This window comes from Tupaia chinensis, unplaced genomic scaffold (genome assembly GCF_000334495.1).
Source record: "Tupaia chinensis unplaced genomic scaffold, TupChi_1.0 Scaffold144318_1, whole genome shotgun sequence".
Lineage (NCBI taxonomy): Eukaryota > Metazoa > Chordata > Mammalia > Scandentia > Tupaiidae > Tupaia > Tupaia belangeri.
In genome coordinates this window covers 221,511-234,718 of record NW_006204176.1, presented here as the reverse complement: position 1 = coordinate 234,718, position 13,208 = coordinate 221,511, and the positions used below count along the sequence as shown (strand labels likewise).

General features: G+C 39.6%; 1 protein-coding gene across 1 annotated transcript in view; it reads right to left on the bottom strand.

Moving 5' to 3' along the window:
* HMCN1 (hemicentin 1) overlaps nucleotides 1-13,208 on the bottom strand; it is a 402,083-nt gene that overhangs the window by 307,013 nt on the left and 81,862 nt on the right. Inside the window, 2 exon segments of the mRNA XM_027767566.1 lie at nucleotides 12,863-13,092; nucleotides 13,094-13,136. Coding sequence (XP_027623367.1) covers nucleotides 12,863-13,092; nucleotides 13,094-13,136 — 273 coding nt within the window.

The following is a 13,208-nucleotide window of genomic DNA, read 5'->3' as shown; positions in this document are numbered from 1 at the left end:
GCTGGTGGTTTATTCACATGTAGCTAGTGGCTCCCTGCTGACAGTACAGATACAGAACATTTCCATCATTGTAGAAAAGGTTTTCTTTTTTTTTTGGAGAGGTTTTTGCTGTAGGGCATGTGTGCTTGCCAGAAAGACAGAGACAGAGAGACAGAAAGCGAGAAAACACCCCTCAGGGAGTATGACCACACCATAATCCCCTCTCCTCCATTCTCCTTTTGGGATCTTGGGCATGCATGCACACATGCCTGGTGTGAGTTTAAGCCACTGGGTCTGGGACTCGAACCACGGTCAACTACATGGGAGTCCAGCGACACAGCCATTATGCCAACTTCTAGTCCCAAAAGTTTTTTTTTTTTTAAGAGGTTTTTGCCTTAGGGTGTGTGTGCTTGCCAAAGAAAGAGAGACAGAGATGAGAAAGTGAGAAATCACCCCAGCAGAGGGGATGGCCACACCACAATCCCTTCTCCTATATTCTCCTCCTGGGACTTGGGCACTCATGCACACACACCTATCATGATTTTGAAGCCACGAGGTCTGGAACTCAAACCCGGATTGGCTAATGTGGGAGTCCAGTGATGTAACTGCTATGCCATCTGCTGGTCCCATTGTAGAAAGTTTTAATGGGCAGCCATGTAGAGAAGGTCCAGTACATCTGAGGGAAGTCACTAATTCATTGATTAGGGGGGTAACTCCAGCTAGTCCGGGTGCTCATGGCATTGAGCTCTCAACCTGTGGGGTCTGATGCTATTTCCAGATAGGGAGTGTCAGAACTGAATTGAATGAGAGGATGCCTAGCTGGTCTTCTGGAGAATTGCTTGATGAGCGAGGAAAAAACCCTACACATCTAGTGTCACAGTATGTTGAGTGGTGTGTGAGTAACAAATCGCAGTACCTTTTATAACAAACTGGCAATAATACCTAATGTGTTTTATCAAGTTCTCTGAGCTATTCTAGAAAATTATCGAACTGGAAAAGCTGGTCATAAGAACCTTTGAATGACAGGGGACATGGAAGAGTTCAAAAGCTCCAGGATTTGTAATTGGCATCTGAAGCGGGTGCTGTGTTGTGGGACTGAGCCCTGAACCTGTGGGGTCTAAGACTAACTTCAGGTAGTTGGTGTCAGAACTGGACTAAAGTTTTAGAAACCAAATTGGCATCCAGAGAGTTGGAGGTTTGGTTGTTGGTGTACATAAAAATCTATGCATTTAATGTATGCTATGAATATCCAACATTTTTCATTATTTTATTTTTGGGGGAGAGGTTTTTGCTATAGGGCACATGCACTCACCAGAAAGACAGAGAGAGACAGAGAGACAGAAAATGAGAAATTACCCCCCAGGGGAGATGGCCATGCTGCAATCTTTTCTCCTCCATTCTCCTCTCAGGATCTTGGGCACACATGCACACGTGCCCAGAGTGAGTTTAAGCCTCCAGGTCCAGGACTCGAACCGCGGTTGACTATGTGGGAGTCCAGCAACATAGACATTACGGCCAACTGCTGGTCCCCACCCAACATTTTTTAAATACCAGTAGATTTCTTTGAATAATGGGGAAGTAGAATAAAAGGTTTTCGGAATCCTCCTCTGCTCAGTCTCTTCCCAGAAGTCATGGCATTGTGAAGGATGAGTATCATTTCCCCAGCTACTATACACTAGCCTTTAACCTCTCCAACATCTGGATGTCTTTGCTTCTAGTTCACTTACAGCCATCAAGCTTGACTTAATACACATGTCCACTTGGTTAGTTTTAGCTGAATATTAAAATGTCTGTGGTATACAGCTTCTTTATAGCAATTTTCTTATACACATGAAGTATTTGTGAAGTCATGTACATCTTTTTTTTCCTTTCTCAATCTAAATAATTCTAATTCTCGGGGACCCTGCAGTTAGCATAACAGCTATGTCGCTGAACTCCCATGTAGCCGACTGCGGTTCGAATCTCGGACCCAGTGGCTTAAACTCACGCCGGGCACATATGCATGCATGCCCAAGATCCCGGGAGGAGAATAGAGAGAGTGGATTGTGGCGTGGCCATCACCCCGGGGGGTGATTTCTTCCTTTCTATCTCTCTGTCTCTCTCTGTCTTTCTGGTGAGCACACAAGCCCTATAGCAAAACCTCTCCAAAAAAATAATAATAATAATTCTAATTCTTTATCCTTTCCTTATAAATTCTATTTGAAGACACTTTAGTATTTCTCTAAGTTTTAAAGAAATGTAATTCTTTCCCTCTATAATTAAAGTGATCTAATATCTTTATAGTAACAGATGCCTTGGACATAAAGCAAAAGAAAATGAAACAGATATTCATTCATATGTTCAATTGCATGGAACTGGAATACGTTACAAGATAGACTTGTCCCTAACTACGGAGATAGTAGACTACATTTGTCAGATAAATTAAATGAATATTGAACTTTCCCTAAAAGAAAACCTAACTTAGTTATCAATTGAAATTCTGCATTTGAGGCTGGCAGGTGGCATGATGATTAAGACGCTGGACTCACACATGGCAAACATAGTCAGCTGCAGTTCGGGTCCTGGACCTACTGGCTTGCTTTCTCACTTTCCCTCGCCCTCTTTCTCTCTCCCTCCCTTTGGTCAAATTAAAAATAATAACCATAAATAAGATTAAATAAATAAATATTTTAAAAAGAAAGAAATTCTACATTTATCCCTTTTATAGAACTCACTGGTTCTTCTTTTTTTTTTTTTTTTTTTAAGTTTTTTCTTGGTTTTTTTTTTGATAAGTTTTTGCTATGGGGCGCGAGCGCTTGCCAGACAGACAGAGAGAGACAGAAAGACAGAAAGCGAGAAATCAACCCCCGGGGGGTGGTCACGCCGCAATCCTTTCTCCTCCATTCTCCTCTCAGGATCTTGGGCACACATGCACACGCGCCCGGCGTGAGTTTTAAGCCACTGGGTCCGGGACGCGAACCACAGTTGACTACGTGGGAGTCCAGTGACATAGCCATTATGCTAACTGCTGGTTCCCAGACCTCACTGGTTCAGAAAGGATTTAAAGCAGTTTAATCTGCAATATGGTCCTACCAAATTCCACATCCTTGCATCCACAAACAGGAGTTTTGTGCTGTCAAATGTTCTAACTTGACACTTGAATTGCTTTATGAACTTTTCAGTTTGCAAAGATCTCCCTGCAGTGAATTCTTGTTAAATACCAAAGAGTTGTTTAAAATATGTAGACTAACTTCTGAAATTTTGTAGATATGAAGATAAACCTCCCAACTAAGTGAAACAGTTACAAGTAACTTGTGAGGGCCAAGCAAGGTTCTCCTCTCAACTCTTGAGTCTTCCTGAAAATTCCACAGATTTGTCATGTTTAAATGAATCTTCACAAAAATACAGTGTTCAGAGAAAAAAAATATGCAGCCTTGTGAAAGAAGTTTCTAAATGACTAGCAACTGTAGAAAAATAAATTTCATAAACTTTCCAAAGTAAACTTCTCTACTGTTAATTTTATTCATTCAAGTTAAGTTCTGCCCAGTTGTGTGTGATTTAGTAGTATGATACAGGATTCTCTAGGGGTAGGGGCCATGTTTAAACAACAAAAAAAGAAAAAAAAAAGAAAAAAAAAAAAGAAAACAGCCAAGAGTAAGAATGTCTATTTTTTCCACATATGAAAACAGCAATTGATAGTGATCAGCTCATTAGAACCCAGAATTAAAAGTGGTATCCTAACCCAGCTTGGCAGTGAGTTGCTATCAAACTGAACAGTGCTGGACATCACATGGCTGACAGGGGGCCCCTGGGTCAGCCTGAATGCTGCGTGCGTGTACGCTTTCCCAAGATCCCTGCAAGCTAGAGGACTGGGGAAGGGGACAGCTGCAAGACAAGGCACTGCTGAGGGTACTTCTCCCTTCTCTCGCTCTCTTGTGCATATGTACTATCAGGAATAAAATAAACTTAATACAACAATAAAGTGATATCCTACACACACAGTCTACGATAGGCCCATCTCCAGAGGTAAAGCAGTTCATAGATTGTTTTTTTTTTAAATTAATGAACATGACAAAGAAAAAAATCAAAGTATAAAATACAAAAAAACTAAAGTTAATAAGAAATGCCACCAAGTTGGTAGTTTCTCTTAATGCTAATATATTTAAATAAAATTTTTTTAGAGTTTATTTAAAGACATTTTTGCTCTTGGGCGTGTGTGATCACTAGAGAGAGAGAAATGAGAGAGACAAAAAGTGAAAAATCAACCCCTGGGGGGAGGGCCATGCTGCAATCCCTTTTCCTCCGTTCTTCTCTCGGGATTTTGGACAAGCACACACATAACGCCAGCAGGAGTTTTAAGCTGCCAGGACTCAAACCATGGTCTACTACATGGGAATCCAGCGACATAACCGCTATGCCATTTGCTGGTCCCCTATTTAAATATGTTTTAAATTATTTTTCAAAGCAATAATTTTACAGCACAAGCTGATACCACTAACCAGTTACCTACATATGAAAAGAGCTTCTATCACTCACATTTAGAGACGAAACTGCTGTCATACCTTCATCCCTAACGGGACTAGAGTTGCCTACAAACCTCTTCAGAGGAATTGTCTCATCCAAGATAAACTTTATCATATTTAAGGGTATATATCAGTAGATCCTTATTTCAACCTTCTTTTATACACTTCTATTTACATGAATCAAAAAGAGACGTTTCTTCTGATAAATTGAGACTAACTTTAAAACTATTTTTATTTTAAATCATATTGCTTTTCTTTTTCAGAGGCATTATTCTTTTCTTCATTATTTCTTATTTTAAAATGAACTTTTATGTTATTATTTTAAATATAAAAATGATTAAGTACAATTATGGGATATTTAGAAAGCAATAAAAAAATGATGTAGGCATAATTCAATTCTTCAATAAAATTAATGTAAGCATTTAAAAATAAAATAAATCCATGGGACCAGCACACGGCATAATGGTTATGTTGCTGGACTTTCTGGTAGTCGATCATTGTTCAAGTTCCAGTCCCGGCAGCTTAAAACTCACACCAGACGTGTGTCCAAAATCCTGAGAGGAGAATGGAGGAGAAGGGATTGCAGCATGACAATCTCATCTTGGGGGGGGGAGGATTTCTTGCTTTCTGTCTCTCTGTTTCTCTCTCACTGGGGAGCATACACACCCTATAGCAAAAATCTCTTTAAAAAAAAAATTAGGGACCAGCAGTTAGTGTAATGGCTATGTCGCTGGATTCCCATGTAACAGTTTGAGTCCTGGGCCCGGCGGCTTAAACTCATGCTGGGTGCGTGTGCATGCGTGCCCAATATCCCGAGAGGAGAATGCAGGAGAAGGGATTGCGGCGTGGCCATCCCCCCGGGGGGTGATATCTCGCTTTCTATCTCTCTGTCTCTCTCTGTCTGTCTGGCAAGTGCATGCGCCCTATAGCAAAAACCTCTCCAAAAAAAAAATAATAATAATTAATTAAATCCATTGTACATAAGGTTTTTCAATATTCCATTTCTATTCAATTATTTTCTCCTAATACAGAAAAGCACTTATAGTTCCCCTTCCAAACAATCCTATTCACAATTTTGTATAAATCATTCTCTCATTTTTTATTTTAGTCCAACTTGATGAAGCCTGTGTCTGCCGCGTACTGGAAACACCGACGACACATGTTGAGGCCATATTTCCGGATCAGACCGCAGCTTCCAAGACTGAGAGCCCTGGCTGAATTTTTGCAGGTGGCCCCAGCAGAGCTGCTGATGACCCAGCCTGCTTTCAGTGAGGCAACGAAGCAAAAGGTACAATCTATTTTGTTTTGTTTTTCTCTTAGCAGAGCGGAGGTGGCTTCTGTTTGTTTGCATGACTGGATTTCTGGGTCTTATGGTAAACCCTGCTTGGGGGAATCCCTTTCCTGAGTAATTTCCTGTGTCTAATTATACCCTTATCTTCATAGTGAGGAATTCTCAAGATGAAACAAGCAACACAGACTCACCTACATTCTCACATGCTCATCCGTGTGGCTGATTCAAAGGCCAGAGTTCCCAAGGTCATCTTTACTTCTTTATTTTTTTTTGTCACAAATAGGATTTTTTATTTGTCACTATTAAAAGTCTGAACTTTAAACAGATTCTTGGACTGGTAATTGGTAACAGCCTGATAATAGCCCCTGAGGGAAACTCAGCAGTCCTTTAACCATGTTTTTGTCAATTCCAATTTTTTTCTTTTTCTTTAAACTTATTTCAGGCAGTTAACTTGCATTCTCAATAAGTCATTTTTAAAAGGCTGTGGTTTAGGCCAGCAGATAGCGTGGTGGTTAAGACACTGGATTCCCACATGGCTGGTCACGGTTTGGGTCCTGGACCTGGCGTCTCGCTTTCTCTCTTTGTCTCTCTGGTGAACCCACATGCCCTATAGCAAGTTAAAAATAATAATAATTAATTAATTTAATTTAATAAATAAATCTTTACAGAGAAAAAAAGGCTATGGTTTGAGCTGGAGATGACATGGTGGTTAAAGCACTGGATACCACATGGTTGACTCTATGGTTCAAATCCCGGAACTGGTAGCTTGAAAAACTACACCAGGCACATATTTATGCATGTGTGCCCATAATTTCAAGAGGACAATGGAGGAGAAGAGATTGCAGCATGTCCATCCCCCTGGGAGTGATTTCTCATTTTCTCTCTCTCTGGTGAGTACAGTACCCTATGGCAAAACGCTTTGAAAAAAAGTGTCTATGGTTTGGTATTCTCTCAGAAGACTTCAACATCTGTGAATCTCCTTTTCATGGGAAAGGCAATGTAACTAGATCATCCCCCCCCTTTTTTTCGGAGTTTTTTTTTTTTCTTTATGGCGCATGCACTCGCCAGAAAGAGAGACACAGAGAGACAGAAAGCAAGAAATCACCCTTCAGGGAGGATGGCCATGCCACAATCCTTTCTCCTCCATTCTCCTCTCGGGATCTTGGGCATGCACACACACGAACCCGGCATGAGTTTAAGCCACCGGGTCCAGGACTCAAACCACGGTCAACTACATAGGAGTCCAGTGACATAGCCATTACACCAACTGCTGGTCCCAGTGTAACTAAGATTTTAACTACTTGGATCCCAGCCTTTCCTTTCAAAACCATATACATCTTTCAGAGGACTGTATCAGGGTTCTCAAAGGCTAGAACAGAAACCAGGACAGGCTAACATGAGCAGAAGAGGAATTGATTGGAAGCATGTTTTCCAAAGCTCAAAATCAAAAGGAGATTGGTAATAGGTAGAAACCAAGATGAGTTAGCCAGCTGAGGACAGAGCCAACGTCAGTGTGCTAGAATGATGGTGAAGAGCCACTGGAACATTTGCTTCTACTGCTGGACTCTGCCAGAATTGGAATGTTTTACATGTACATGGTCTTGGCAAGGGTTAAAGTCCCACTGGGAGCATAGCAGCTGACTCTGAGTTATGATCTCTTGGGAAAAAATGATTTAATCTCACTTGTTTTCTGATTTGCACCAAGATAATAAGTAGTTCCTCCCCAAATTAGAAAAAGTGTTAAAACCTAGAAAGCCAAATATGATAAATGTCCACTGCAATTATCTTCTAGTCTCTAGCATATCTGAGAAGTCTAACACCCATATAATCATATTCCTCTCTTTACGACACACTGGTTTAGTCCACAGGCTGGGGTAGGTTGTTCTTCATATCTGTTGTTGGAAATTTCAGCCAAATGGGTCTAGATAAGGTTCTCTTTCACTGACTTGATTGATCTGCTCACCTATGCAAGTTTTTTATCACTAAGATAGTTTTCTTCAATTATATCTTTTTTTAAGGGAAAAGAAATGTCTTTTTTTAATTTAAATTTATTTATTTACATTCACTCACTGTACACCATTACAGCATAGAAAATGAGATTTTCCATCCAGAGTACACTGTTTATTGGCTCCATCAAGCACATCAACATACATGCTATGGTCAACAAATAATGTTCCTTTAATTACTTCTTAATTTCAATTGTCTTTGTTTCTAAGGCCCTATCATTCTTAGATAATTTCTATTCTGTTTATTTTCCAGCTTTAAAATAGTCATATTATTCAACTGTTCTTTTCCTTAGTATTGAAAGAATTCCCTATTTTATGTCATATCCCTGATTTTATTTTTTAGTTTTACTACAGGGTATATGTGTTCACTGAAGAGAGGCAGAGAAAGAGAATGAGAGAGGGAAAATGAGAAGTCACCCTCTGAGGGAATGGCCACATCACAATCCCTTCTCTTCCATTCTCATCTGGAGATTGTGGGCATGCACACACATGCACCCAGCATATTTTCCAAGCCACCAACTCTGAAACTCAGACCATCCAGCTGGCCATGTGAGATCCAACCACCACACCATCCAGCTGCCCCCACCCCCCGGATTTATTTTTATGTACTATAAATTCTGTTCTTTAGTGTCTCTAATACAGATTTACACTACAATATGACCTTCTAAAAATCAAATCCTTTATTATTCCTTCCTACACACATACTATTGTCCTTTCATCTTTGCCAATATATGCCTTTTGCTATGGTTTGGATGTGTCCTTCAGAACTCACGTGAAGGAAACTGAATCTCAAATGCAATAGTGTTTGGAGGTGGGGCCCATTGGAAGGTGTATAGATCATGAAGGTGATCACAAATATTTTAATGTCATTATATTGTAAAAGGGATTTGTGTGCCAGAAGCATGCGTACAGGAGAGAGGGAGAGAGAAAGAGAGGGAAGGAAAAAGAACGCACCCTCAATGGGGTCTGGTCACTCTACAGTCCTTTTCCCCTAGTTCTCCATGTGGTCAGATTCATGTAGATAAATGCCCACTGTGTTTTCCAAGCCACCAGAGACAGGACTTGAATCCCTTTCAACCATGTGGAATTGGTTTCTTCTGAGCAGAGTTAATAGCTACACTATGGGGCTGGCCCCATTAATTTATGCTTTTATGGAGATAGGATCCCACTTTATTGCCCAGACTGGTCTAGAACTCACTCTTCCTGCCTCAGCCCCCTAACTGGCTGGGATTATAAGCATACACCACGACACAGGCTGCCACTAGCTTTGAGTATACTTCAGCTTTATGGTTGGTTTGTTTGTTTTGCAGTCATTATAAATATTTTTCCGCTACCTGAGAAGAGGCTGCAATACCAGACATATACTATTTAAAACCAGAAGAGTCTTAATGATATTTTGTAAAACTACTACCAAGAAATGGTAAAATTTGGACTTTTAGTTCTTAAAATTATCCCAGATAGAAATACTTAACCAGTTTTCTGGAACAAGTTTTATTCCTGCCTTTGAAAATATTAACTGCATACAAATGAAACTAATTTGCAATTAAGATTTAATGTCATGAACTATATTCCTAAGTAGAGCAGTTTACTCCTTCAAGTAAGTGCATTTAACCATAAAATGACATTTTTATAGCTACAATTAACTACAGTCTATTATTTTTAACAAATGCTTGTCAATTCTACAGAATATTTTTGTTAAAATTTTAAAATATTCTATTTTCATGAAAAATTATCATCTCAAAGTCAAACACAACTAGACAGGCCATAAAAAAAATGCCTATAATCGGATTTACACCACTAGTGATCAATCATGGAATGTCATGTGTTTTTTGGATTGATGTTTTGGGTATCACATAACATCTTACATCAGTACTTATTTATGTCATTGGATAGTAATGGCTCTATTTTATCAGCAAGAACAGTGTCAAAGGCTCCCTTTAAAGATATACATTTCTAGTTCATAGGGTTCATTCTGGAGAATAAATTCAGATGCCATTTTTAGAAAATGTCCAATGGAGCCTGAGAAGTATGTTCAAAAGTAGATTCCCAAAACAATGGCAACAGAATCTCTGGACATCTGCTTTTTAAGGGTCAGGTGGTGGCAGGCATGAGAAAAGGACCTCCTTGAACACACCAGCTGTGCGCATGCATGCCTGTGATCTGGACTGGCTGGAACTGAGTGAGGATTGTGACACAAAGACCCTGTAGGGAGGGTGGCTGTCTTTCTCTTTCCCCTTCTTTCTCTGTCTCGTTCATGGAAGAAAAAGAAAAATAACAACTTTTAAAAAGAAAAAGTCCACCCTTTTAAAAAATTTTATTTCTTCATGAGCAAGAGAGAGAAAAAATGGGAGAGAGAAAGACAGTACTCCAAACAGGGTCTAAATGCCACAATCTACCCTCAGCTTCAGCCAGCCCTGGACTGTGGGCACATGTGTGCCTGGCATCCTCAGGGAGGTCTCCAGATGCGAACCTGGAACCTCTTCATGCAGATCAGAGCCTCACAGAGCATCATGTTATTATTATTATTATTGTTATTTATACATTCAATTGCTGTACATCATTTAACTTGTATATAGAATTTACCCAACATGAAATATACTCAGACCAGTCCAGCTAAGAAAACTGTGCACATCATCAACAGATAATAAAACATTCTCTGTCCCACATGTCTTACCTCTCTATTTTTTTCTCCCTAATTACCTTCCCTGTACTCTTCCTTTTCTCCAACTCTTCTTCCATATTGTCTCCAGTGTCCATAACTATTTTCAATGCTTTTATGTCCTCCAGTCTTTCAGTCTGTACCACAGTGTGTAGACAGTAGGTATATGTTAAGTGGAGACATGCAATGTCTCTCTTTCATAGCCTGATTCACTTCGCTCAGCAATAAATCCTGTATATTCAACCATTTCTATCGAATGGTAGGGTCTTGTTTTTTTCATGGCTGAATAGTATTCCATGGAGTATATGTGCCACACTTTTTCAATCCATTCATCTCTTCATGAACATTTGGGTTGGTTTCATGTTTTAGCAATCATGAAGCATCATGTTTTACCGCTGGGCCACTTGCCCCAGAAATCTGCTTTTTTCAAAAAAAAACTTCCATGGATAATTCTTTACCCTTGAAAGTCTATGAATCAATGCTCTGATGAACTAAGTAGAATATTAATGGACTAAAAAGTTTACTTGGGAAAACAAGAAAGGCTATGGTTTTATTTTCCTATCCCATTCTACTAGTAAGCCAATTTATCAATTGGATTGATTCAAATTATCTAGCCGTTTACCAGATGAAAATATGAGAACTATTTATGAAAGTATGTTTCCCTGGAGGCTCACCAGATCAAGTAACAAAAGGTACATATTCAGATTGAAGAATACATCTCAATTACCAGGGAGAAAACTATAACCAGATGTCAAACATGTTGTCAATTCTCATGGTAGCTTCATTTTTCTGCCATTAATAAAAGTAGCCTTGGAAATCCATGGTCATTCTCTTTGATAACTCTGCTGAAATTCATCTGAGTATTACTTAAGGCATGTTCTTTCTTACGCCGTAACCAAATAGCCAGACCCAACTCTGAGGCCATCAGTTTCCCACATCACGGATTCAAAATGAAATAGTCTGCTGAGGCACCAACTGAACCTTTCAGCTTAACAGGGAAAACCTGCCAACAGTCATTTGCCCATTACATTAAGACTCCCAGCTGGTCTGTAAACATGAAGACGCCAAATAGGATTCCACTGAAATAAACTTTGGAGTAGTTTCTGAAGTTCATATGATGGTCCCGAATAATAGATATTCTTAGTAGTCATTAAACTTTATTGCTAGTATACTTATTTTTAGCTAACTGAACATTTAGTCTATGTAGACACAATTCAAGATTGCCATTCATTTATTTCCATAAACAATCTTTCGTGTCTGAGTACACAATGAATAAGTTTCAACAAAACTGCACCAAGACTAGAACATCTTAAATATCTCTTTTTTTATTTTTTATTTTTTCCTTTGGAGAGGTTTTTTGCTATAGGGCATGTGCGCTCGCCAGACAGACAAAGACAGAGAAACAGAAATCGCCCCCCAAGGGGGATGGCCATGCCGCAATCCCTTCTCCTCCATTCTCCTCCCAGGATCTTGGGCACGCATGCACATGCGCCCATCGTGAGTTTTAAGCCACCGGGTCCAGGACACGAACCGCGGTCGACTACGTGGGAGTCTAGCGACATAGCCATTACGCTAACTGCTGGTTCCCTTAAATATCTCTTTTTAAAGAACTATCAGGCTGGCAGGTGGCGTGGTGGTTAAGGACGCTGGACTCCCATATGCGCGGTTGCAGTTTGAGTCCTGGACCTGATGGCTTGCTTTCTCACTTTCACATTTTTTCTCTCACTCTCTTTACCTCTCTCTCACTCTATCCTTCTCTGATCAAACTAAACTAAATAAATAAATAAAGTTAAATAAAATAATTCTTTAAAAAAATTAAAAGTATTACTAAAAAATTGTTACTAAATTTAATTTAAAGTAAAAAGTAAATTAATTATACATGCATAATATAGTAGTACTTAAATTGAGAAGAAATTTTGAAACAGTTGTTAAAACAATGAGAATTAAAAAAAAAATCCATACAATAGATTAGAAAATTTAAAACACTGAGATTACCCAGGCATTTTTTTATATATTCTTTTTTATTTGTTATTATTATTTTTAAAATTTGACCAGAGAAAGACAGAGAGAGAGAGAAAGTAAGAAAGTAAACCAGTAGGAACTCGAACCACAGGCAGCCAAGTGGCAGTCCAGAGCCTTAACCACCATGCCACCTGCTGGCTTCAATTTTTGTATATTTTTTAGATAAAAATCTTTGACTAGTAGGATTACTTGTAAATTGTATCTGAGTTGCCTAATTGCTTGAGGTGTTTTAGTTTCTAGTTGATATTCAGCTTTAGGCCACTGAGGATCCCCAAGCATTCTGTTATTCAAAGCTGTTATTGACTGGGTAGATACTGTCACTCTCAGACAGCCAACTGGGGTGGAAAGAGAGCAAAGGAAGAGAAAAGGACACCACAAGTCAGAAGTTCCCGTCGCACGGTACCTTGCACTGTGAGGAAAACCGAAGCAGCAGATGACCCGCCTTCACTGGAAACCGTGCACTGATACTCGCCAGCATCGCTGAACTTCACATTCCTCAGCTCCAAGGAGAGGTTAGCCAAGGCCCTGACTCTTGCTGGCTCTGCCAGTCTGACATCTCTGTCATTCCTCTGCCAGGTTACGTTGTAATCCACTGCACTGGTGACGAGACACGTTAGAACCGCCTTTTTTCCATTTGACGGTGACATTATTAGGCACCCGGATGACTGGAGGGGGCTCTGTGTGAAATCAAAAGACAAATTAAGAGACGTAAAAGAGGTTTTGCTCACCTACAGATGTATTTTAAAAAC